At 43.3% G+C, this 25,669-nt stretch overlaps 8 protein-coding genes across 8 annotated transcripts; 5 read left to right on the top strand and 3 right to left on the bottom strand.

The window, feature by feature from the left end:
- Nucleotides 1–164: 164 nt before the first annotated feature.
- Nucleotides 165–2,452, top strand: K441DRAFT_699146 (FAD/NAD(P)-binding domain-containing protein). The gene is made up of 8 exons (XM_067653130.1): nt 165–737; nt 805–1,162; nt 1,230–1,536; nt 1,591–1,646; nt 1,738–1,976; nt 2,026–2,126; nt 2,175–2,226; nt 2,280–2,452. Exons 1-8 carry the CDS (start codon nt 585–587, stop codon nt 2,295–2,297), a joined length of 1,284 nt encoding a protein of 427 aa, XP_067499986.1. The 5' UTR covers nt 165–584; the 3' UTR covers nt 2,298–2,452.
- On the bottom strand, nt 2,453–3,262 carry K441DRAFT_666190 (uncharacterized protein). The gene has a single exon (XM_067649625.1). The coding sequence runs from the start codon at nt 3,173–3,175 to the stop codon at nt 2,849–2,851; it is 327 nt and encodes a 108-aa protein (XP_067499985.1). The 5' UTR covers nt 3,176–3,262; the 3' UTR covers nt 2,453–2,848.
- Nucleotides 3,263–5,081: 1,819 nt separating this feature from the next.
- On the top strand, nt 5,082–6,441 carry K441DRAFT_699144 (carbohydrate esterase family 8 protein; the record flags this gene model as incomplete). The annotated part of the gene is made up of 3 exons (XM_067653129.1): nt 5,082–5,468; nt 5,534–5,808; nt 5,894–6,441. The coding sequence occupies 3 exons, from the start codon at nt 5,082–5,084 to the stop codon at nt 6,228–6,230; spliced, it is 999 nt and encodes a 332-aa protein (XP_067499984.1). The 3' UTR covers nt 6,231–6,441.
- Nucleotides 6,442–7,766: 1,325 nt separating this feature from the next.
- On the top strand, nt 7,767–8,768 carry K441DRAFT_666187 (uncharacterized protein). The gene has a single exon (XM_067649624.1). It carries the CDS (start codon nt 7,880–7,882, stop codon nt 8,438–8,440), a length of 561 nt encoding a protein of 186 aa, XP_067499983.1. The 5' UTR covers nt 7,767–7,879; the 3' UTR covers nt 8,441–8,768.
- A 480-nt stretch (nt 8,769–9,248) lies between these two features.
- K441DRAFT_617893 (thioredoxin-domain-containing protein) lies at nt 9,249–10,190 on the bottom strand. The gene is made up of 2 exons (XM_067645819.1): nt 9,789–10,190; nt 9,249–9,688 (listed from the first exon to the last, which is right to left on the bottom strand). The coding sequence occupies exons 1-2, from the start codon at nt 10,013–10,015 to the stop codon at nt 9,334–9,336; spliced, it is 582 nt and encodes a 193-aa protein (XP_067499982.1). The 5' UTR covers nt 10,016–10,190; the 3' UTR covers nt 9,249–9,333.
- A 1,049-nt stretch (nt 10,191–11,239) lies between these two features.
- K441DRAFT_666184 (adenosine deaminase) lies at nt 11,240–12,701 on the bottom strand. The gene has a single exon (XM_067649623.1). It carries the CDS (start codon nt 12,603–12,605, stop codon nt 11,598–11,600), a length of 1,008 nt encoding a protein of 335 aa, XP_067499981.1. The 5' UTR covers nt 12,606–12,701; the 3' UTR covers nt 11,240–11,597.
- Nucleotides 12,702–13,361: 660 nt separating this feature from the next.
- Nucleotides 13,362–14,911, top strand: K441DRAFT_242184 (heme peroxidase). Its single transcript, XM_067640720.1, has one exon. It carries the CDS (start codon nt 13,538–13,540, stop codon nt 14,702–14,704), a length of 1,167 nt encoding a protein of 388 aa, XP_067499980.1. The 5' UTR covers nt 13,362–13,537; the 3' UTR covers nt 14,705–14,911.
- Nucleotides 14,912–15,038: 127 nt separating this feature from the next.
- Nucleotides 15,039–16,679, top strand: K441DRAFT_666182 (WSC-domain-containing protein; the record flags this gene model as incomplete). The annotated part of the gene is made up of 1 exon (XM_067649622.1): nt 15,039–16,679. The coding sequence occupies exon 1, from the start codon at nt 15,141–15,143 to the stop codon at nt 16,674–16,676; it is 1,536 nt and encodes a 511-aa protein (XP_067499979.1). The 5' UTR covers nt 15,039–15,140.
- Between the last annotated feature and the right edge of the window lie 8,990 nt (nt 16,680–25,669).

The raw sequence follows: 25,669 nt of genomic DNA, 5'->3' as shown, positions 1-25,669 counted from the left end.
TTATTACCTCAAAAGGTATAGATTCTGCCGTTTGATCACCGAGATCGACACGCGCTTTCAATCGGAGTTGACAAGATGGTGTAGATTTGCAAGCAGCTGTTGATGCTGGACGTGTGCTAGGATCTTCGCGGGGGGTTTCCGAACTCCTTGCATCTCCTTCCCCACCTTCATCGCGCCTGAAAAAGAATATTTACATTTCTACTGTTGCTGTTAGCAAATTCGTATTAATCCAGCGAGCCCCAGTCGACCGTCTTATTTGTGCAAGTATAGCATTGCGCGGGAGTCTTAGCAATACCAACACGCTTGTGCGGGCAATTCACGTACACCATACACCCTCCTGTCAACTCCGGTGGTTAGCGCAGCCACGGCCTTTTTATAGGGGAAGTTTTGGTATTTTTGCTGTTTAAGGGAAAGTTAATAAAACACGCTAACCACCGGACGCGCCTGGGCTGTAGACTCATCACTACGTAGAAGCATAGCCGTCGACAATATTCTCCTATTCGGCTCGGTAATGTGAATTCGAGTGTTCCATTGATTATTCCTTCGAAAAGCGTATATTGCATGTGCATGCAAATGTACAGTACATGATTGGACAGCTCCATTCCCCTTCAGCAATGGCTGCGTTCCGGACACTCATCGTTGGGGCTGGACTGGGCGGGTTAATGGCTGCATGTTCAATTAGGCTCGAATCAAATCACGCTGTCATTGTTCTTGAGACCGCGGCTCGGCTACAAGAGGTATGATCGATATCTAGCCGTCTGATAGCTATTCTTAATTACTACACAATAACTGACATAATTTTAGGTAGGGGCTGGAATTCAACTAACCCCCAACGCCACGAAGCTACTGCTCAGGCTCGGTCTTGCGGAATCTTTAGCTTCCAAAGTCGCGGAACCGGTATCCTTCACCTTTCATCGTTACTCCAATGGCGGAGTTCTTGGTCATCGCGCGAACTACGGCGCGGAGATGAAAGAAAAGTTCGGTGGCCCGTTTTGGGACACGCACCGCGCAGACTTGCAAATGGCACTGTATGAAAAAGCGCAAGAGCTGGGTGTCGAATTCCAGTTCGGTGCAAGAGTCACAGCATACGATTTTAGTAAGCCTACAGCCACTTTGGCAACAGGTGAAACTCTTGAGGGTGATCTTATCGTGGCTGCAGATGGTAAGTACCTGTCAAAACCCCAAAATATTTCCAATTTCATAAACTCGAGACCTTTAATATCTCCAAGGCCTCTGGTCCCTCGCCCGGGAGACTTTCCTTGACCACCCTGATCCGCCACTTCCAACTGGTGACCTGGCGTACCGTATCGTGCTCAAACACGCTGGAATAACCGACCCGGACTTGAAACGATTTATTGAGAAACCGTCAATACATATTTGGTCAGGGCCGCACACTCACGTTATTTATTATAACATCCGTGGAGGTACGATGAGTAATATGGTACTTCTTGCGCCCGACAACCTTCCTCCGGAAGTCGCCAGAGCACCCGGTGATATCGACGAGATGCGCGCTATCTTTAAGGATTGGGATCCTATGTGAGCAAACTTCGGGTTCGCTGAGAGAGAAATTACCAACTTACTCGATGTTAGTCTCAAAAGATTCCTCGATATGGTCTCGTCGGTGGATAAGTGGCGTCTTATGCATCGTGTGTAACAAGCTCTTCACCCTATTTTTCGCTGTCAACTTTTCTATACATACACTCACGTTGCAAAACCCACAAAGTTAATGCTTCCCAGATGACGAAATGACTTCTTGGACAAATGATCAAAGCACCATGGTACTTCTCGGCGATGCCTGCCACCCCATGCTTCCGTACCTAGCCCAGGGTGCCAACTCTGCCATTGAAGACGGCGTTGTTCTTGGTCGGCTTCTCGCCGCAGTGAGGACACGGGAAGAGTTACCGGGTGCGCTACGAAAATACGAGAAGCTTCGGAAACCGAGGAGTTCTTTCATGCACAATTATGCAGAAAATCAGGTTTGTAGTCGTCCTGAGGACTGTCCGGTGCTGGGCTTATCGTTGCTAGCGGCATGTCAACCACCTTCCGGATGGCGAAGAGCAACAGAAGCGGGATGAGATTTTGGAGAAGGAATTCGACGAACCTGGAGAGGACTACCCGTACTACTGGTAGGTAGAAGACAAGGGGCTCTTGTCTGCTAATGCTAATGTTAATAGGTTGAATCCCCAGATGCAGGAAGTTATTTTTGGCTATGACGCGTACGCAGAGGTTCGGACATTCTTAATGAAATTAGCTAATTGCACTTTGGCTAATCTTAATAGGTGGATAAGGTTTTGTAACTTAGTAGCATGCCTCAGATACCACTATTGTAAGGGGCGGTTTTTCGAATACCTCTTCATTAGACCCAGCTGAAGTAGCATGTATGTGGAGGTTGTATAAGATTCAGAGAATTATTCCATTCTACTGTACTTGATTCCGATGATGAAAGTATTACTATGCTGTAGAATATATTGCGCTTGAGTCTAAATGTGAGCGTGTCCAAAATTTACACAATGTACCCCTAAGACCTATTCCATCAATCACATTGGTAACTCTTTTCCGTTCACTCCTTGTATGGTGCTTTGACTTTCCGACCGCTTCGTGAAACCTTAGGTGCAAGGGCCTCCACGACCTGCGACCTTTGGGTCTTATGCTTCGCAACCTCTTGAGCTGGTTTCTTCTTTCCCTTGGCTTTTCCACCTAGCTTTATCACTGACTTGGTGGTTTTAATAAGGAGAACTTCTGCTGCGTCCTTTGTAAAACTGAGGGGTTGAATTCGGACATTTTGGGAGCATCTTGCACAAGCTTGACCGTGCTGGTCGTAATAGCTTCGAGTGCTTTACCCGAAGTGCTATCCTCTACTTTCATTGGTTGCTTGGTCTCCACCTCCGGTTCTTGGATGGCCGTGTACTGGCTGAATTCTTGTAGTTCGGTTTCGGCATATGATTCCAATTCTTCGTTTGCTGCTTTCAATGGCTTCGAAGACTTCGGCTGCTAGATCCGAGATTCTCCTAGTTTCCGGGCTGAAGTCCTCTCCTTTATTCTCAGTCCTAGTGATTTTCGTCGAGGAACGCCTATCTTCTTCTTCCGAGTCAGAAGTGATCTCTTGCCGGCTCCGTTTCTCCCGTGACCGAGCTTTATGGGGAGCTTTAGGTGGTTTAACTTTAGCAAAGGCCATGACGGTAGGGGCTCAGTCTGGAAATTCTCCATGATAGCATTTTGGATGTCAGGATTGAGCTCTTCATAACCATTAAGAGTTTCGTTCTCAGCGCAAGTTTTTAGTATGTAGAGTTCTGCAGGTGAGACGCAAGCACTAAGTATGTGCCCGCGGTATAGAGAAGTTATGGTGTTAAAATACGGAAAGCCGAGTGGATTATTAGACTTGGTGCAGTGGAGATTCGCATCAAGTGTCATGGAAGAGAATAAATATCACGTACCAATACGTGCACCGCCAAGTTGGATGACCATCGTAATTCTAACTTTCCCACCTGCAGCTGACCCTTGTCAATCTTGATACCGCTAGTTTTGCAACTCTTGTGTTGACCAGCGTGACCTGTCGATGCCAATTCTATCCTGAATTCGTCCCCGTCAGCCCCTCCGTCCTCTCGTATTTCCTACCTCTCCGACCTCGAATGCAAGACGTACTTGCTCCTGGCTAACCATATCGAGGCCTGTGTATCCTGGAGCGGGTTCAGGATTGCCTTTGGCGATCCCTTTGAATGTGGCTAGTTAAGGTAATATGATACAACCCTAGGGATGGTACATTAATGATAGCAGAGATTAGTTGAGATGAGAACGAGTATTACTTACCAATGCTTCCATAATCAAATCATCTTGGGCTCTGATGGGAAAAATGTATCCCTTAACCGGTTGATTTGGGTCCTACGGTTATCGATAAGGGACCAGCCAATCGGAGAACCCGGATCAATGCAAAGTGCCCAGTCAAATCCAGTAGCGAATTCTCTAAGGACCCAACGGGTTAAGGGATAACTCCAGCTAATATAGGTCATGCAAGGTAAGCTCATCGGAGATTATTATAGCCCTTTGATCTCGAGTCCGTGGAGATTAAAGGGTGCGTTCAGTTGCAATTCCAGAATCAATCTGGAGGCTCCAGAATATAGCCGATCTGAAGCTCAAATCTGATTCTGATGCAATCGTTCGGTGCAGCCATGTGCATGACCAGCTTCCACCCCCTTTCCGCAGGTTTCGAATTGTGCACATTCAACTTCGCCTGGTTGCCACCAGCTGTACATGGCAATCGTAGCGAACGCCTGTGCTTGGCTGTAAGAATTTCAGCTGTTCGCGATCGGTCTTCCATAGTGTCATGATCTTTGTCAAATATCGTGAGGTTTCCACGAAATTGGATGCGCGAATTAAGTTGATCGTTCGGTGAGGCTCCAGATGAGGCTCTCAGAATTTGACGTCGCACAATGAGTGGTTAGTTTTGGTGAGCGATCCGAGCGATCACCTCTGCTACCACCTCTATCGCGACTTTAGTATATCTCCTACACCTCCAGATCCTCAGTCGGCGCCCTCCACTCAATCGACGTTTTTTACGCACAAAAAGTTAAGATTATGACATCATAGAGGGCATGCAGTTGCGATGGCAGTATCGCGATCGGGGTGGGTAGAGTCGCCATATCACCGAAAGTCATCAATCGGGCGCGTATGCGAGACCTCCTTTTCAATCTGACGCCAACAACCTCGTTTAACTACTGCATACGGTTTAACTTGCAAATTTGACGCGGTTGCCATCAGATCACAGCCATGTGCATGACTAGCTTCCACCCCCTTCTGGTTAACGGATTCAACTGAGCCATGGTAGTAGACGCCACTAATTGCAAACTAGTCAACACTAAAAAGTGCACAGATTCTGATCTGGAGGCGATTTGCAACCGAACGGCCCTAAATCCTCCAGCATCGAATATTTCCTTATTGCTTACAAGTTCGGTTTCACCTATAGAACCCATGGAATTAAGTGATGGCCTAACTACACTTATTTAAATATATCCCTTGTGGCTATGTTTTGCTACTATTTCGATACGTCTAGTGACCTTTGTTCTTTCATCCACTGAACCGTCAACATGCTTTTAATTGCGTCTTTATTCTCATTACTGGGGCTTGCGCTTGCTGCAAGCCGTACCTCTGCGCCGTCCCGTGCTCTCGTTGTTAGCAAGTCGGCCACTAGTGGACAGTATTCCTCTATCCAAGCCGCTGTTGACGCTCTCAGCACCACCAGCACGACCGCTCAAGCAATCTTCATTAATCCAGGAACCTACACTGAACAAGTGTATATTCCAGCTCGCAAGGCTGCCCTTACAATCTATGGCTACACTACTGATACTTCCTCCTACTCGTCTAATCAAGTAACTATTACTTACGGGCTAAGTGCGCTCAGCGTGAGCAGTAATGACAAAACCGCTACTGTTCGTGCTTGGTCCGCCAACTTCAAGATGTATAACATCAACGTGGTATGTCTACTCCACGCCTAGATCAATCACGCAAGCATATACACAATGTACTAACAATTCCCGAGGTTAATTCATACGGCAAAGGCTCCCAAGCTCTTGCTATCAGTGCGTCTGCCACCAATCAAGGCTACTACGGCTGCAAATTCTTCGGCTACCAAGATACGGTCCTATCGGAAACCGGTTACCAAGTCTTCGCGAAGAGCCTTATTCAAGGAGCCACGGACTTCATCTTCGGCCAGCACGCTTCTACTTGGTTTGACCAATGCGACATTCGCGTCGTCACCGCCTCGTTGGGCTATATCACTGCCAATGGACGGAGCTCTTCGTCTGACACCTCTTAGTACGTGCCAGCCTTACCGCTTCACCCTCCTCAACCCGTTATCTAACCATTGCCAACATCTTGACTTACTTTGAATATCAAACAGCTACGTCATAAATAATTCCACCGTTGCCGCCGCCTCCGGCAATACCGTGAAAGCGGGCGCCTTCTACCTCGGACGCCCATGGTCCCAGTACGCGCGCGTCGTGTTCCAAGAAACATCCCTTAGCGCAGTCATCAACAGCGTCGGCTGGCGCATCTGGAGTACTAGCGAGCCGAACACCAGTGACGTGCTGTTCGGCGAGTATGACAATACGGGCCCGGGCGCGTCGGGGACTAGGGCCAGCTTTGCGACTAAGCTGAGCAGTCCGGTTGCGATCACGAAGATTCTGGGAAATGGTTATGCGAGCGCCACCTACGTTGATACTAGTTATTTGTCCTGAGAGTTAGTGGAGCTGCGGATGGTGTTGAAAAAGAACGAAGGGATTGAAGAATTAAAACTCTGGACGAAGACGGGAAATTTTGGTGAAGAGTAGTGGGGACGTTGTTGCTTTCCCTGTTCATATTCTTTCGTGTACATACTCTTCACGTACATATTCTTCTTGTCCCGCAGGAAACTGTGTATGCTTTTATGCGTAATGCTCTGATAGCTTGTGAACTCACTGCAACAGGCATTCTCCCTATCAGCAAGCCATAATTAATGAGGAGTTATCGCATTTGTGCCTCTGCCCGTGCGTAAATTGCAGACCGAGCCTTACAAACCTTCTAAAGTAGTATTGGAACTCATAACCAAATTTAGCAAATATACACGAATAATGTAGAGCTAAGTATATTCGTATGTAATATACTCTGGCGTGGCCGTGGGCTTATCTATATTCACTCCGATCTCTATAAGAATACTGAGCCGAGAAGGAGTTAGCTTGTTGCGTTTTTTAATGTGGCTGCTGTGGCTTAACTTCAGCAGACGTCAAAGGAGGTAGATAGAGCAGGGAGAGAAGTATGTAAAGTTTAGTAAGGAGATATTTCAATTGACTCCATGCCGGGCGAATTTGGAATCTTCTTGCGTATTACATAATCTCGCATAGATAATCCAACGCCACCGCACTGCCGCGGCTGTGCTCTCCAAACAAGCTTCCTCGTTTCGAATGCTTAGACGGTGGAGCCAGTACCAAGGCTTTTCGCCACGAAGACACGGAAAGCTTTCCTGGACTGCTGGCCATAAATTGAGTGGAGACAAAGCCGAACTCGCGGTGTATGTGTCTTCAGGCTACTGTTAGGGCCGAGGGAAAGACCTTATCAACTTCACAATGTTTTCTTAAAGAGTTCATAGTTAATAGGAAGCCAATTGGTCTATATGTTGGACACGACGCTAGATACAAGCTACGTGGAGCGATGGCATTTCACGAAGCCCAAGGAACTGCAAAAAATAGCATTGCAGCAATCGTGAAGTTGGTTTTTGTCAGCTAGCGCGCTGGTAAAGGTGAAACTCATGATACTTTCTCCGTCGATGTGCATGATGTTGAAACCATAGTTACGTCAAACGCAGGTGCAGGCCCGCGGCAATCGTTTCATCGCTTGCATAGGCCACGACGCCTTTCAAAACACGTTTTGTGTAAAATACTACAATAGGTAGTTTCTTGTTTAATCATTTTTATTGCTCAACTTATCGGTGAGGGTGATTATACACCTTTAGAAATGACCACTCAAGTCGTATTCGGATCATGAACACATCGCTGTGTAACTTGGCCATCGATGCTCGGTTGGATCTACACCGAAAGGCCAGATTTCTGAAAGTGTTGCTAACTGTAAGAATGATTTATAGAGCAGTAGTTGAGCCATTGGGGAGGATAATGTTTGATGTATTGTCCCAAAACGGCAATTTGAGACATCATTCGGCTGGGGTGGCTGTTGGCGCTAAGCAGGGGCAGGCGATGTATGCAGCCTCAAAGCTTCGAGGCTTCCCGTCTCCAGCTGAGTCTGCCTTTGTGGATGTATAAAGTCACAATGGGGCCAACCTGCATGACAAGGCTCAACCTTCCCTAAACGACTCATCTCCACCTTTGTAGGGCACCAGAAATCCAGCATTCAAAAAATGTCCCGCTCCTCCCACAGTCTTCGAGTCACCGCCCACATCCCCGATTTTCTATCGACCGCCGACGTAATCGCGGCACTTCACAACCACGACCACTGTCTTACGCTTCAGGCGCTTACGCAGGGCTACAAAGAAATACCCACGAGCAACGATGCTACCTCCGACCCTTATTTCTCACCAGAGCATATAGGGAAGATCAAAACCTATGAAGTTACAGAAGGCATAGTCATCATCCCCGGCATCGGAGAGTGGGGCAAGAAGTACATAACGTTTCCCGTGTACTTCCAAGATACCCCATCAGGACTCAAAACACGCGCGGACGCAGCAGGTGGTGTAGTCTTGCATGCCGAATACCTAGTTCTCCCAGGCGGTGCAGACGCTGAGGTAGACGGAGAAGGAGAAGGCGTAGGCGACGCGGAATGGGTGCTTGTGGAGGACGTTATTGTAGAGTGTTCATGGTGGTTGATGCCATTCGTTAGGAAGGCTATGGAGACGGCGCATAAGGAGATTGTTCGGAAGGTGGTGGAAAAGGTGGCATATCAGCATCGCGCAAGAATTTAAGACTGGAAGCGATTTTTTTTGGCCATGGATATGGCAGTTTCTTGTATAATTGTTCTGGGGGGTATAGCAGGTTGGCAAATGGCGCATTGGATTTGGTGTTGAACTCCCGTCACTGCAGAGTGATAATTTGGGAGCACGGAGTAGAGGTTGAGCGTACAAGCGTTTGTTAAATTATGGAGGCATCGAATCATGAACGGAGACTTTACTCGTTTAAAAAGGCCGAAGTAGTTATTGTGATGTTCCCCGGCGTTATTAAGCCTCTAAATCTTTGAGCATCCATTCTACTTCTTAGTCAAACTTGTCGTTTACGGCCACCTGAAGCAGGCCCTTTGAATGTTTCAGCTGTGGAGATAGCCCGCATTACATGTGATTTTAGAACTTTCTGTATCTTGGAATAGCCAGTTGTCATACGCGAAAGAAGCACCCAATGGGATAAGCAAACTCTATTGGGTTGATATACAGGGGTCCTGCTACAGTTAAAGTTAACAGTCGTGCCCGTATTGATTTATTTGTAGATAAGACTTTCTTTTTCTTAGCCCGAGGCTAAGACCTCGGGGCTGTGGTTGTTCAACTTTCACGCGTGACCGTTACAACTAAAAAGACAGGACCAACGAATGAAATGAACGAATAGGGATACCCTGAGGAGGAAAGGATCATTTTAGCCTAGCGCTTTAAGGTCAACGGCGTGGCCTTCTCTAAGCCTGTTAAGGAGAAGCAACCGGGATAAATATAGTCTTCCATCGCATCAAAGTATAATGGTGACAGTATACCCCAGTCATAGCCTGGCCAACAATTAGAACATGGATGCTGATGTTGAATTTGGATTAACCTCTACACCCTCCTGCGCCAAAAATATATACAAGCCAACGTCCCAAACTCCAGATAAGAACCTTCTACCGCCTGTTCTTCACACTAAATGGACTCTGCTCCGCGGCATGATATCCATCAAACGAGATCAAACTCGTCGCATACAACGCCATGAACCTCACAACAGTATCCATGAGTCCTGAGCCACCAAAACCACCAAAACCCTGTGACCAAGCCGCGCCACTGCCCCTAGCGGTAGCAGCAGGGCTTCCGGCAGATCCAAGCACATAACCTTTTGAACCGAATGCCACGTTGGACTTCGCAGGGCCTTTTGTGGCGTCGGAGGCTGCTTTGAGGACGGCGCTACGGAGAGCGGAGGGGTTGGCGCCACGGATAGTGTCGATTACCGAGCCGTTTTTGAAGATGAGGAAGGTCGGCATGCTGTATAAATTCTGTTAGCTAAACCATGTCCTGTTAAGGCCCCCTGCTCTCGTTTGCGCAAAAGCGCACGGCATGGGGCTAGGAGTTTCCTTCAACATACGCTGAAACCGAGTATTTCCTCGCGATATCCGCTTGCCCGTCAACATCTACTTTACAGAACTGTAAACGGCCGGGCTTTGCCTCGGCTGTGGCGAGCTGTTGGAAGACCGGTGCAATGGCCTTACATGGCCCACACCAGTCGGCGTAGAAGTCGACGATTAGGTAGGCTGACGAGCCGAGAAGGGTGTTGAAGTGGGTGGAGGAGGTTACGTGGGCGATTGTGGACATACTGATAATTCGCGACGGATCGGTGAAGGCGGGGTTGGTGGTGTAGAGTGAAGAAGCTTGCGAGTTGACCAGCTTGCTTGAAGTTCCATGAGATGCGCAAGGACCTCATGAGTCAGCTCCGGGTATTTATCGCTGCGGCTTGACTCGGATTTCTATGCACTTCGCAGAAAACAAAAGAAACCGAAATTTAAGAGTGTCAATTTCATTTGTAAGGACGCTCCTTGAGAACCTGACTTTATACTACTTTTAGGCTTCTAAATTCTTTTTTTGGGTAAAGCCTTCGTTCCTTAGTCAAGAAGCTCACAGGAACAGCCTACTCTAAACATCCTCCCATTGATCGTTGCTTACAGCACTAACGCTGCATTTCTAATTGAACGCTGGTCGACTGGTTCCATGAGCTCTAGAAGCTTCAACAGCTCAACATCCCCCTCCATATTCAGCGCTCCCACTCTAGTCTGAATCTCTCCCATAGCAGCTGACAAGTGGCCGTGGTTAATGTCCAGATTTCCATTATCATTTAGTGATTCTACTTCAGTCTCAGATTGCATTATAAATTTGCCGAAGTTGTGGTTGCTGATGTCCAGATGTCCAGACTTATAGCCGCTGCTGTAAGGTGGTTTAGCCTGGGTACGGTCGTTATAACTGCCGCTCCCAGCTTTTTCAAGTATCTTCTCTGCCAAGCCGGGTATTGCATCTAGGTAGGGTCGTCATCAACTCTTGGAATTAAATCGTACGAACATGTAGTACATCAGCTGGAGCGGCATTTGAGAGGTGAGGCAAATTCGTAGCCTCTTTGTCCATCGCAGTATTCTCTATAGCAATCAATATCCCAGTTGCGAGGCTGGCAATGAACGCCAAATGCTTGACTCGGTGATCTCTACTGTAACAGCTGCAGTCGAACTTTCCTTCTGGGCCAGCGCGATGGTCAGCCATTTCAGTAGACAGCCATCGGAAACGAATGGCTTCGGTTGCCTCTTGTAATGCGACGGTATCTTGCCCTATTATTCCACTGTGGATTAAGTTGCACATGACATCACAGTAGTCCTTGATATCACCTCGAAGTCTTGGAAGTCGCAAGGCATATTCAGCATCAAAGTTGACTGGGTTGACTCGCGCTAGGGTCGAGAGGGGCAAGGATGTCGATTTAATTCCTCTGAGAGCACGCTGAAATTTGAGCAAGGTGTCTGAGGGAAGTGTTCGAAAACCGTCTGCTGACAAGGCGCGGACGGTTGCAATTAGTTGAAGTCGGGTGACGAGCTTGGGCGTGCGATTGGGAAGTGGTGCTAAATTAATTGTGCCAGCGGGGAACACTTGTAAGCGTCGGGTCGGTTTATTTGGTTGGTAGATTTAACAAGTTCATGATGAATGGACCGTTTGGTTGGGAGCAAATTCACTTTATCTTCGACAAACAGAACTAATTCTCGAATTCCATGGCCAATTTCGCTGCTCTAATGCCGCGTGTCAGCATGGGATTGCAGACGAAGAAGGATCACGGCAATAAAGACAGCACATTTTGATGGAAAAGAGCAATATTCTCGCGATCAGAAAACCTCAAATAGAGACCAGAGGATCAATCATAGACCTAATACTTCTCTAGCAGTCTTAAAAAGTATTCCTTCTTTCCTTCTGATATCCATGAAATCTCAAACGCGTTTCTCTGTAATGTCAGCAGCTCTTCTTTTGAAATATTAGCGCCATTCACCATCTTCATCAAGTTTTCGTTCACATATCCTCTAAAGTACGCCGGGTCGTCAGAGCTGATAGTGACCTTTACCCCTGACCTCAACAGTTGTAGGATCTCTTTGCCCTTGAAGTCCCTCGTAACCACTGAATTGCTTACGGGACAGCAGGTTAATCCCAAGCCTTTCTCTTTCACCATCTGGACCAATCTTTCATCCTCAACGATGTTGGTGCCGTGGTCGATGCGATCGACACCAATGTCTTCAAGTGCTTGCCGAATATGCTCGATACTATTCTTCTGGTCGATATCACAGTGGCAAGTCACCAACCACCCTTCCTGCTTGGCTCTTGCAAAGACATCCGAGAACTTCGAAGGTGGGTTGTCACGCTCATCAGAGTCAAGCCCAACCCCAACTATCCAGTCTTTATGCGGCAGAGCTTCTATGAGAGTGTCCATGGCAGATTGAGCGTCCATGTCTCGCAAGAAGCACATGATCAGGCTGGCGCTTACGCCCAACTCTCGTTCTGCCCTGACAATAGCCTCCCTCAGCCCAGTCACTACAGAAGAGAAAGACACTCCTCGTGAAGTATGAGCCTGCGGGTCGAAAAACATCTCAGTGTGGACGACGTTTTGTGAGTGTGCTTTGGTCAGGTAAGCATAGGCGAGGTCAAAGAAATCTTGAGACGTAAGCAGCACCGCCATGTTTGGATAATATACAGCCAGGAACGATGTAAGGTCATGAAATGAGTATCCATTAGAAGTATCGGCAAGAGAGGCGATGGAGCTTGGTATTGGGACATTGTTGCGTATTGCAAGCTGTTGGGCAAGCGCAGGCTCGATGGTGCCCTCGATGTGCACATGAAGCTCGGCTTTAGGCATTGTGGCGATATACTCCTCCATTGCGTGCATTTTGTCAGCCAGGTTGTCTTCTAGCAAGCTTTGCAATTTAAAGAGGCTTGGAGAATCTTCGGTGCGTAGGGACATGCACCGTCTTAGCGCATCCAGTTGAAAGCACGTGTCGATCTTGGCAGAATTTTTATACAAATGTACGCATTTTGGTTAGCGTGATCAACACGCACTTTCAACCGTGCGCGAGAATACGAGAAACGGTGCGCAAGGAACCTCCAATTTTTTGTTAGCGAGGCTTCTCATATCCACCACTTTAATTTGACGCCACCGCCAGCCAAAGCCATCCTGGAATCTTTGCCGCCCCTGCACTATCACCACCAAACACCCCTAAAATGCTGCCGTGCCGCCCAGAGCGTGCCTAGCGCATCGCCTCTGCGACTTCACAAGCCGGATGCGCTTCCCCCTGTCTATTGCCATGNGCAATTCATGCACAAAATATCGAACGTTTGTCTCTTTGGCTCAAATTTGCCCGGGATACACGTCTCCCGTCTACCGCGTCCGTCATCTCAGCCTCGCTGTCAGGGTCCAAAATTGTTCCGTTTGGCTTAACTCGATCCCCGGCTTGTTCACGAACTATTGAATGTATGCTAGGGCCCCATGTTTAAAATTAATTTGCTCTTTTTGTGGTTCTTCCGATCCCTTCTCTGTTTTTTGTGGCTTTAGCCAAAGATATGGTACACTCCTACCCTCGTAAAACCCACGCGGAAAGACAGTGGAGCTTCCAAGGGCTTGGGGAGTCCTTCAATTGCCTTGACTTCCCTCTTCTCTCCTAGCACAAGAGCCGCTGGCGAAGACGATGGCTACGTAAATGGGCGCTGGAGTGCGAACTTAATTTTCCTGAAGTTTCCTCCATCTTTCGCTCTCTGTCGCCGTGTATCTTTCAAGCGCCACGCTGCTTCATTCGTTGTATGTTGTTACTTTAGTCTATAGAGATGATTCGACCCTCTTTGTGGATCCTCGCGTGGATCGCTTCAGTGGTGCAGTATGCAACTGCGGTGCCGACTTGGCCTTCGTCAATTGATGAGCTGGAGGATATTATGTTTCTCAATACCGGCTATCGTTCACGCGGATTTGCCGTCGCCGTGACTCCATGCTCCTTCTCCGCCCAAGGAAATGGACGCATTGCCGCCGCAGAGTGGATCCGAACAGCCTTTCATGATATGGCTACAGGAAGTGTTTTCACAGGGATAGGTGGTTTGGACGCGTCCCTCGTTTTTGAGACTAATGGTGGCGAGAATATTGGCGCAGCATTCAACACGACCCTTACAACATTCGCGCCGTTTTTATCGAGCCGGGCGTCAATGGCAGATATCATCGCGATGGGTGTTTATACTGCGGTGCGCTCTTGTGGAGGACCTGTAGTACCAGTCAGGACTGGAAGAATCGATGCAACTGCTGCAGGCCCCGAAGGTGTTCCACTCCCCCAGAATCCCACAGGAACGTTCATAAATCAGTTTGCTCGAGTTGGCTTCAACACAACCGAAATGATTGCTGTCACTGCATGTGGACATACCTTAGGGGGAGTGCATGCTGCCGATTTCCCGCAGATCGTCGCGGCCGGAACCGTAGCAAATGATTTCCAGCATTTTGATTCGACAACTATTTTTGATGAGAAGGTCGCTTCAGAATTTGTCTCCGGAACTACCACGAATCCTCTGGTTGTTGGTCCTTCCGTAGGGAATGGGCGAAATTCTGACGGGCGAGTCTTCGCAGCGGATGGAAATGTTACAATAAAGGCGATGGCGAACCCATCAACGTTCGCTAGCACTTGCCGGACGGTGCTGCAGAAGCTGATAGATGTCGTCCCGAGCGGCACAGCCCTAACCGATTCGATTACCCCTTATGAGGTTAAGCCATATGCAGTCCAGCTAACATTGCTGGATGGGGGAGCAACTATCTCATTCACGGGCGACATTCGCGTGAGAACCACTGTCCGTCCGGCCAGTCAGATCGCCAATGTGCAACTAGTGTATAAAGACCGCAGCGGTGGTACTTCCTGTGGCAGCTGTATTATTAACACTTCCTACAAAGGGGCTGCTGCAGGTTTCGATGACAGCTTCACGGTACGTTCATTCAAAAAAACCACCTCTGTGTTCTAAGTAAACTATAACGTGTTTCTTTGTTGATGAGCTCCTAGTTTTATGGATTCTCCGCCCAGGTCCCAGCCAACACTTCGATCTCGTCCTTCAACGTGCTTCTTACGCTTACCGGTGGCACTACGGAGCTACACGATAATAATGCCGCCGGATTCGCTGTTCAGGACACTATCATGCTTCAAACACCTCAGAGCTGCTTAGGCCTTACAACGAATGCGAACGGACAACAGAGTTTAACTGTAGTAGCTGCGGTGAGCGCTTATCTCCGGTCCTGATATTGAGAAGTCCTAGCTTTTATAGCATAAACATCTCGATAATGCCGCTAACTCAACCCTAGGTCCGGAATACAGTATCGTCCTCGGTGAGCCTGTCTCTTACCCTGAAGGTTCCTAGGAGTAATGGGATTGTTGTTCCGGCATTGTCAACAGTATCAGCTGCCATGGCCTCTCAATCGGCTGTGGGCTCCTACACTCTCTACGCAGCAACCTACGCATTAAATGCGTCTCAGAGCCAGACCGCTTTACTTGGCGTTTCTGCAGGTGGTGCAGCAGACAATTACAAGAACATTAGTGCTTTACCTTCTACATGCGCTACTCTAAGCCCAACTGCACCATCTTCAACACCATCCTCCTCGGCTTTCGCCTATCAAGGGTGCTATACCGACTCTTCTGCTCAAAGAGCATTCACAGGCGCTGTCTACTATGACAGTGCCTTGACTGTGGAGAAGTGCTCCACTGACTGCAGCAAATTCCAGTTTTTCGGGGCTGAATATGGCGGCGAGTGCTATTGCGGTAATACTCAAGATCCTAGTAGTGCCTTAGCTGGAGAGTCAGACTGCAACATGGCTTGCTCAGGAAATAGTGCAGAGTTTTGCGGCGCTGCCAATCGCCTGAGCGTTTATAAAAACCCTTTATACACCCAGGTCATCAATCCTAATATCACCGGGTACAGTTACGAAGGTTGCTTCAATGACTCAACGGCTAGCCGAGCCCTAGCTGGTAGCTCGACTGCTAGTGATTCTATGACGGTGGAAAGTTGTGCCTCGTTTTGTAACGGAGCATCATACTTTGGTGTTGAATATGGACGAGAATGCTATTGTGGCGCGTCTATTGGATCCACCAGTACATTACAGACAGCTACGCACTGCTCTTATACGTGTGGTGGCAACAGCAGTGAATACTGCGGCGCTGGCAATCGCATCAATATTTATAAGATATCTACTTCAACAAATGTTGTAAGCTCCAGCTCCTCTTCCAGCAGCAGTAGCAGTATCACCAGCTCTACCCTGGTCACGCCGACGACTACAGCTACGCCGACTCCCTCATCCAGCTCGACGACCTTGTCGAGCGCGACCAGCTCCTCTCCTCCTGGCCCAACACTGTCTGGTTATGACTACCAAGGGTGTTACACAGACTCTGTTAGCGCCCGTGTCCTCAGCAGCAAAGCCGAATCAACCGGAAGCATGACCTGGCAGGTCTGCGCAACCTTCTGCTCCAGCTACAATTACTTCGGCGTTGAATACGGCTCCGAATGCTACTGCGGCGACGACTTCACGAATCCTACAACCGCCGCACCAGCCTCAGATTGCTCCTTCGCCTGCTCAGGCAATTCCAGCGAAGTCTGCGGCGCAGGCAACCGCATGAACCTCTTCAAGAGCAGCACGCAGCACACCGGGCCGTCAAACCCCACAATCGCGGGATACGCGTATGCGGGCTGCCACACGGACTCAGTCGGGGCGCGCGTGCTGGATGCGACGCATCTTTTTGATAACTCCATGACGGTGGAGGAGTGTGCGACATTTTGTGTTGGGTATACATACTTTGGTACTGAGTATGGCACGGAATGCTATTGTGGCAATTCGTTTGCGAATCCTACAAGTGCGGCTGCGGAGAGCGATTGCAACTTTCTCTGTCCTGGGAATTCGAATGAATTCTGCGGGGCTGGGAATAGGCTGACGATGTACTCTAAGAGCTAGGGTTGAACAGAAAAACAATGTTAGACGGTCTTAGCCTGGAGGGTGGTTTAATGGGGCTGTACTAGCTTTTACACTCGCAAAGATGTGTTTTCTGGCGAGCGAAATGATCGCGAAGAATTAAGCAGATGCACAACCTTTAGGGGTGTACTGGGAAGGTTTCCAAAAGCAAAAGGCAAACTCTAGGCAATATTGGATAATTTCTGTGGATAGCCTGCTGATTGTTGAAGGATAAATTATTAATATTTAATACATATATAGATAATACCAAATATTCAACGTATCTCACCTCAAAATTGAAAATAGTAAATTTGCGTCAATTGACTTAGTGAATGTCTTCATAGATCAAAATCATGGATTGATTTAACTACATTGGATGCGGAAATCACCCGGAGTTTTGTCATCCCTTTATTTTAACAATCTCCTTTCGTCCCATCTATTCCTACAGCATTTATCCCCCAAAAGTGCAAACCCTTTATTCTCGTGGGCATATTTATCTGCTTCATTATCATTTTACCTAAAGGCGCTATACCGCTCTAGCCACCGTAGAATTCTACGCTTCTTGGGGTGAAAGCAAATGATCTTTTCGTGAAGTTGATGACTGAGACTTGATCTTTGGCTTGGCGATGCCGTCGTTGACAATGGCCAGATCTCGCGTCACATGAACGGGTGAGTTGTGAGTTGATGACAAAGAGGTTCACGACAGGCAATCCAGACACAGAGAAGGAAACCTCAAATCTCATATAATTCTTCCGTGACGTAATCATCACCATGTCATTCTGTCGATCGGTAGTCCGTGCACCAATTATAAGGTAAGATTGAGGACTCTGTCTATTCAAACTATGAAGGAAAAAGACTATATATACATGAGGTAGTACCCCCCACAGGGGTCCCTAGAGAATCGGTAAAACTAGATTGAAACCAGGTCGAGACAAATCTAAAGCTGATGTTTGACAGTACCCGTCACGGTCAACACACCCCCCCAGCTTTAAGCTGTCCTATAGGTCAAAGCTATATTATAAGTCTTGGCATAGTGTTAAGTTAAATTTACCTTTATTAATTTAGATCCTCTCCTTAATATTAACTAGGTTTAATTAATAAACGAATGTCTTATACTTCTGCCTTAGTAGAGCTTTAGTTAGTCCGTCTGCTACCATTACTACAGTAGGCGTCTAATTAATCTTAATTTAATCGTCACGTACCTCTTAACGTAACTAGTAGTGGTGTATATTGACATGTTGGAGCTTCATAGATAGCTCTGGTCCGTCTTTTATAAGCAGTCAAATCGTCTATAGATTATCGCAGTTAATTATCTGCCTATTATCTAAGGTCAATTTAATTTCTTTAAAGAAGCAACTCCACCAGATTAATTCCATACCTATATATAATAGAGCTATAAGCTCTACCTTAGTACTTAACTTTATTACTAACGTCTGCTTAGTAAAGCGCCAGTTAATTAGTCCCCCAAATAGGGTAAATAGATATCCTTCCGTACTACGTCTACTTATTAAGTTATCTCTAAACGCTGCGTTACTTACTCCCGTGAAGACTTAACTCCCTACACTATGTCTTAAGTATTTAATCGCAAGAGTCCTTATCTAATAGAGGTAGGCGATCGCTTAATAAGCTACGGCGTCGTAAAGGGGTAAGGGATTTTGTAGAAATTCTAATAGCTTACTTAAAGCTTAAGCTATATTAGGTCTCGTAATATAAATCGCGTAGAGGAGTAATCTAATTATCCTTTAGTAGACATAGGTGTCTTAATTTAAAGCTTCCTCTAGGTTTAGTAGGAGCCTATTAATACTTATAGGTGTACTAACTAAGCGCGTATTAGTTAAATAAAAGTTATTAGCGATCTTCTTAATATAGGAGTCTTAATAGAGCCACAGCTTTCTCTAACTCCTATCTCTTAAGACTTAAATTTCTAGGAACTAGGACAGTTTACCTAGGTCCTTTATCTCGTATTTCTTTATAAGCGCAGTCTTAAAGCTCAGAAGCTCTAACTAGTTCCCCTTAATGCTTACGGCACAGATATTATCCACATAAAAAAATATAATCAGCCAATTATTATAGTAGAGACACAGCTCTCCGCTAATAGGCTTTAACCCTAATTTAGTCAGTTCTTAACTTAAGTCATTATACTAGAGACATAGCAATTATTAAAGTCCGTAGAAAGCTCTATATAGTAGTAAACATTTACCCTTAATAGTAAATCCATCTGGATACTTAATATAAACCATTTTATTAATTAAGCTGTTCGCGAACGTATTAACAGCGTCGCCCTACTAAACATCTAAATTAAATGCTGCGATAACTGCTATAAGAGCCCTAAAGACCTTAGCTGCCAGAGTCGCCGCATAGGTGTCCTTATATATTAACTCTTATAGATCGCCTCTCACATAAAGTTATACCTTAAACTTTATTAGATATCCGTTAGTATCCATTTTATAAGTAAATCTCTAGGTAGTAGGCACTGTTTTAACTAATAGAGTCTTATCTACAACCTTGAATATTCTATAACCCTCTAGGTTAGTATACTCTTTTATAGCAGTAGTAAGGAAATCTTCCCTATATTAGTGTCTTATAAGCTCCTTCCAGTTCTTAGGCGGAGGTAGTAGCTTATCGCGATATATTTTCCTATAATATTTTAGGCCTATATAAAAGGCTGCCTAAAGCGCTTTAAAGCTATCTACTTCCTTAAGGTAAGTTAAATAAGCCATATATCATTTAGGTAGCCTCCTTAATTATTTACCTTTTATAATATTATCTTCCTTAACGGCTGCGCCGTCTTTATCCTTTAAGTTATCCTCTATAGGTACGTATTTATAATGCAGTCGTTAACGGGTAAAGGGAGCTAAGGAGCTTAAGGATTCTTTAATAGGAATTAACTAAGGTTCTGGCGTCTCGTCTAGGGTAGAAAGGGTAGGTAGGAAATTATCCTTTAAGGTTTATAAGCTTGCTACGTTATTATCTTAATCGGTTACTTAGTCTTAATTTCTACTAAAATCTACCTATTAATTTCTACCGTTTTCTACTTAAATCTTATCTAAAGTCTTATTATCCTTATTTAACGTTTTATCAAGCTCTTCCTAAAGCGTCCTATTAATATATGATATATTAATTACCTCCAAAATTTAATTAGCGCGTTTTTGGAGCAGATTCGCGAGATTTAGCTAACCGTTATTATAGAGCAACTGCTTATTAAATATTACGTCTCTTATTTAAATTACCTTCTTTTTACTAGGTATATAGACCCTAAAGATATTTGTTAACTAGTACCTAACTAGGTATCCAATGTAAGCTCTTAGCTTAAGCTTTTAAGTATATAAGAGGTTATATTTAAGCAGGTAAGCTCTATAGCCGTATACATATAAATAAGCTATATTTAGCTTTAATGGCGAGAGCCCTAGTGCTAACTAAAGCTTCTTAAAAGGTATTATCTAGCTAAGCTAGGCGTTTAGTGTCTAATTAATTAAATACGCTATAGCTCTGATAATCTCTAGCTAGAGCTCTTTTGGTAATTAAGCTTTAATTTATATATAACAAGACTTAATAATAATCACCCCCCTAAAACGTTTAGTAGAACTATTTTAAAACTTTATATATAGAGCCGATTACTCTACTATAATTCCTTCTTAGTTCGTCTAACTATAGAAGTCGCCACTAAGGGAGGTCTCGCTATTAACTCAGATGACTATAATCTTCTAATTATATTAACGCTTTACCCTATTTAAATATTATATAATTGCTTACGTTAACGATAACTTTTAGGCAAAGGTCTCCACCTCATTCATTCGTAGAAATTCGTTATAGAAATGTATTGTCCATTTGTGACCATTATACGCCACAATCTCCTAGAATAAGTCGATATGCACTTAGTAGAAGGGCCTCGTTGCCTTATTAGTAGGTGCTTTTCTTAATATAATTTCATAAGCCTTGCTAACAGCATAGGATTTATATTCAATTGTCGCTAGTCCTTAAAGCTTCGCACTACCTACCTCCTAAGGTAGATGCTTAATCGCGTCGGGTCCTATATAACCTAGTCTCTTATACCAGAGTGTTACGGACGCTTTAAGTACGATGTTATAACTACTTGGAGAAGAGACGGAAGAAGCTAGTTGGTTAATTTAGGCACGGTTTAGGATGGAGCCGATAGAACTATGTGACGAGGAATGGTAACTAAGGTCATATAATGTGCTATGTATTAAACAAGAGGAACGAAAGGAACTTACGTACCTTATATATAAGACGTATATTACGTACAAGAAGGATTTTATAGGAGTACGGTTGTATATTTAAGGACCCTTAATCCCTACCTAGATAGTTCCTTCCTTATAGTAATTCTTAGAATATAATTAGAGTTAATCTATTAGGCAACCACTCCACCAGTTATTATTACGTTGTTGACTTTTATATTTGCATTTTCTATACACCTAGCCTAATAATAAGCCCATTGTAGTTCTTACTATAAGGTTCCGTTATATAATCACTATCTAGTTATAGTATTAATATAAGAAGTCGAACAACATGCTACCAAAAATAGCCACTATAACGCCATCGACGGCAGCAACTACTTTAAGGACAGGAGGTGACACTAGTATAGTAGATACTAACTTATAGCAACCTGTAACGGTCGGATAGCTATAGGAAATAGTTAACTAGCTAATAGCTAATAATATAGTGTTAGAAGAAAGACTTAACGGGATAGGAGCAGCAAAGATTAAGCTACTATTAATTAAGAGATTTATAGGAAAAAGGTTAAAGCTTAAAGGATTTCTTACGTAAATATACTTTAAGGTCTTACAGGAGGGAGTAAAGTTACCTATACCCGTGGATCGGATAGCCTATATAGGACTATTCTTATTAGGGAAAGCACTTAAGTAGTTTAAATCTTACCTTACGGAGATATAGGCAAACGGAATGACGACCACTAACTAAGACGTGCGATTTATATTCTTAAGTTAGAAAGGATTCGCAGAACGACTAACGCAGATATTTAGAGACCTGGAAGAAACAATTATAGTAGAAAGAAAACTCCAGAACCTTATATAATAAACTTTAGCAATTAAGTATATAATATAGTTCTAGATACTAGTAATATAAATAGAGTAGAATAATAGGGCGCTTATAGCATAGTATAAACAGGGACTTAAGGCTAAAGTCTAAAATATAATTATCCTAATAGAAGATGCGAACACCCTAAGGGAACTAATAGATTAGGTAATTAAGATTAATAATTGGATCTACCAAAGGGAACAGGCTAAGAGAGGCCAGAATAGAGTTCTATAGTCGTATAAGGCGCAGAGTACGCAACAACAAAAGCTAAGTTAAAAACTATAGTATGGCGCAGAGCCAATAGACCTAAGTAGCACTAAAAAAACCTATAAGAGAGAAAGTAAACTATAGAAACCTAGAGGATAAGGATTAAGTAATTAAAGGTCNAANGAGNAGAGGCNNAATTAGGGATCTTANCAGNANAAGACATTTAGGCGGACTCTATAGCAAGAGAAATAGTTTAAAAAAGGAGCTTATATAAATTGCGGAAAACAGGGTTATTACGTCAGAGACTATAAAAGTAGGCAGAGTTACTATATAGTAAAAGGTATAAGACTAGTAGACGATATATATATATAAAGGGATAATAATATACTACGAGGAATAAAAGAATGTTCAATTAAAAGTTTTGCGTTTTGTTATAATAACGCATACTAAATTTATAAGGACGCTAAGTATAGCGTAAGCTATTAGCTATAAGAGCTAGCACCTATAGGATATAGAGGAACCAACGAACTAGTTCGCAGATCGGACATTAAGGACGATAAATTCGACCTAGGTAAAATATTCTATAACGATAAGGCAACAAGGGCCGCTTACTAGGAGTAAGCAGACCTCAGAGATATCATACTAAAGGTAGAGGATAATTCTATTACAGAATAAGGAACATTAGTAGGGATTAAAACCCCACTAGATATAATGTCTATCACTTTATAAAACGTAAGAGAAGTAGGACAGCAAACTACTTTGGCACTTAATAAAGGCAAAAGGCCAAAGGCTTAAGATTTTTATAGCGAGATAAAAGATAACTAAGATTCTTAAGACAAGATAAGGCAAGCTTAAGGACCTATAATAGACAATAACTAATAAAGCAGAGCAGCAGCTTAGTTTAAAAACATATAAATAAGCTCAGGACGGAAGTTCCTATAGGCATAGGATTCTCAAGACAAGATAAGTGAGATTTAAGACTCTTAAGACAAGATAAGAACACCAAGTAAGCCTAGTTAGACTAAGGCTAGAGCTAAGCTTAAGTCAGAAGCAAGCTCGGGATTAAAGAGCCTAAGGGGTTAAGAATTTGGGGTATAAATCAAGATACCCACAGATAAAAAGCAAGGAGCTTCTTTATAGATTAGAGAATCTACAGCATAAACAGTAATTAGACTAGGAGACGAATATATAAACCTAGAGGATTTACTAGTTAAATAAAGCGTTTAGACTAAAGATCAAAAAGTTAATACTAGAATTAAGAAGTAAGACAACTTTAAGGATTAGAGCGCAAGGCACAAACTAAAAGAAACTATAAAAGAATTCAGACAAAGAATTATTGCATAGCAAGAACAGAAACTAGACAAGAGATCTAGCATATTAAGACGTATAAAGGACAGAGTACTAGTATAAAGAATCACTAATAAACCGAGAGCAGGCATACTAAGAGCTAAGTGGCTTATTAAACTGGAAGATAAAGAGGATCTAGGAATTCTAACTAGGTTCAAGGAATAACACATAAAGGGCTGTCACGATGCAGTAATAAGAAGATACTTCCTTACGGATAAACTATATACACTCTAGTAGCTATACTAAAAGTGGTATAGGTAAAGGCACAATAATAAGTAGGAAGATTTCTATATATAGTTAGATGAAAAAGTTATCTAGGACTACCCAATTATAGAGAAGGCCATAATATATATTAAAGGAGCCTTAATTATAATGTCAAAGGATCTAAAGGAATGTTTAGAGGACTAGAGAAGCAAAAGACGTATCTTAGTACCTATAAATAAAGTTATAACGTTTAAATCAGCATAATAAAGGTTTAAACTTAGGAATAAAGACGAGCTAAAAGTTAACCTAAAGCACCTAGTACACTACACGTTATTATAGATTGCGTGCGTAGACGATATATATAAAATGCATAAGAATCTAAAGGAAAAAAATTAGAAATACCCTATAAGGATATACTAGATAATGGATAAGTAATAATATAGGAATACTAAATATATATATAGATGGCATCCAGCAGAGGTCCAAAAGGAAGGAAGTTTAGTACTTTAACTAGGAAAATTCCTTATAAAAGAATACTTAGACGGACAACAGTAGTAGGAATGCCCAGAAAATATATATTTATAGTATATTAAAGATAAAAAGCGAACTAGGTATTAGCTAAAAAACAAGCTAAGTATACTAGAATTAAGTAGCTAATAGTTAGGAAAAGTAGAGGCCCACGGGACTAAAGGGAGCCAGTAGTAGAGCCTTAGACCCTTAAAGGAATTTAAGAACAACACCTAAATTTACAGATTAATTAGTAAGATCAGCAGTTTAAAGCGCTAATAGATAGTAGAGTAACGCGAAACTATATCTTACTAGCAGTAGTTAAGAGAATGGGACTACCTTATAGATAAAAGGAGCAACCCTACTTATTAGTTACAATTTCAGGAGATCCAATAACCTATAGAGGAGGGATTATTAATCTTAAAATAGAACCTATTTAGATAACTATTAAAGGAAGATAAATTAAGATATCTTTTAATATCCTACTATTGGGATAGGACGAGGCAGTATTAAGCATACCTTAGTTACAGGAATACAATCTAAGGATCAATTGGATTACAGGTCAGGTTAATATTAGAGATACTTAACGCCGCAAGATGCGATAATAAGCTAAGTTGGTATAGTACTAAGTAGGAGCAACCTATAAAGAAACAGAAAAAGGACTAAGTTATATACCAAAGAGATACCACAAGTATGGTAAGAAACTATAGTCACTAGAAAGTAAAAAGCTATTAGAATATATAGCATAGGACTATAAAATAGAATTAAAACTAGGAATAAGTCTAAGGTTCTTTCCAATCTATAAGCTTACTAAAGAAGAAGGTAGAGCATTAAAAGAGTTTATCTAAGAGAACTTATAAAAAGGATATATTAGACTATCGCAGTCATCAGCAGGATATCCAGTACTATTTATACTAAAGAAAAATGGCAAACTAAGGCTGTATATTAACTATAGATAGTTAAATAGCATTACCAAAAAGAATAGGTATCCTTTACCCTTAATTAGCGAAATCTAAGATAGGATAGGTAATGCGTAAATCTTTATAAAGATAAATCTAAGATGGGCGTACCATTAGATTAGGATTAAGGAAGGCAACAAATAAAAGGCAGCCTTTAGGTTAAAGGAAGGACTATATAAACCATTAATTATACAATTTAGACTTATAAACGCACTAACAACATTCTAGAAGCGTATTAACAATATATTAGGAGAACACTTAGATGAATTTATTATAGTATATCTTAACAATATTATTATCTACTTAATAACTAAGGAAGAATATAGGGAATACGTTAAATAGGTCTTAAAGAGACTATAAGAAGAACAGATACTAGTAGCAATTAAGAAATACAAGTTCTTTACTAGGAAGACCAATTTTATTAGATTTATTATTAAACTAGGCCAACTTAGTATAGATTTAAAGAAGATCAAGGCTATAGTAAATTGGTAGGAACTAGAGAACGTTATATAGTTAAGATTATTCCTAGGGTTTTATAATTACTGCAGAAGGTTTATAGCGTAGTGGTTAAAGGATATTAAGCTATTTACGAGGTTAATAAAGAAAGAAGAACTATAGGTATAGGGAAAGGAGTAAAGAGAACTCTTTAAAAAAGTTAAAAAGTTGTTTACCTAGGAGCCAGTTCTTAAGATCTATTAATTAGAACTAGAGACGGTT

The sequence above is a fragment of the Cenococcum geophilum genome (assembly GCF_001692895.1).
Source record: "Cenococcum geophilum 1.58 unplaced genomic scaffold K441scaffold_47, whole genome shotgun sequence".
Taxonomy (NCBI): Eukaryota; Fungi; Ascomycota; class Dothideomycetes; order Gloniales; family Gloniaceae; genus Cenococcum; species Cenococcum geophilum.
The sequence above is the reverse complement of the archived record's forward strand: the minus strand, read 5'-3'. Positions and strand labels throughout refer to the sequence as shown.

Excerpts from the sequence above, each read along its gene's own strand:
- K441DRAFT_699146 (XM_067653130.1), top strand. The coding sequence starts at position 585 with ATGATTGGACAGCTCCATTCCCCTTCAGCAATGGCTGCGTTCCGGACA. Across the intron at positions 738-804 it reads CCGCGGCTCGGCTACAAGAG|GTAGGGGCTGGAATTCAACT; the intron begins GTATGATCGATA and ends ACATAATTTTAG. Across the intron at positions 1,977-2,025 it reads ACAATTATGCAGAAAATCAG|CGGCATGTCAACCACCTTCC; the intron begins GTTTGTAGTCGT and ends TATCGTTGCTAG.
- K441DRAFT_666190 (XM_067649625.1), bottom strand. The coding sequence starts at position 3,175 with ATGGCCTTTGCTAAAGTTAAACCACCTAAAGCTCCCCATAAAGCTCGG.
- K441DRAFT_666187 (XM_067649624.1), top strand. The coding sequence starts at position 7,880 with ATGTCCCGCTCCTCCCACAGTCTTCGAGTCACCGCCCACATCCCCGAT.
- K441DRAFT_617893 (XM_067645819.1), bottom strand. The coding sequence starts at position 10,015 with ATGTCCACAATCGCCCACGTAACCTCCTCCACCCACTTCAACACCCTT. Across the intron at positions 9,689-9,788 it reads AGGAAATACTCGGTTTCAGC|CATGCCGACCTTCCTCATCT; the intron begins GTATGTTGAAGG and ends GAATTTATACAG.
- K441DRAFT_666184 (XM_067649623.1), bottom strand. The coding sequence starts at position 12,605 with ATGCACGCAATGGAGGAGTATATCGCCACAATGCCTAAAGCCGAGCTT.
- K441DRAFT_242184 (XM_067640720.1), top strand. The coding sequence starts at position 13,538 with ATGATTCGACCCTCTTTGTGGATCCTCGCGTGGATCGCTTCAGTGGTG.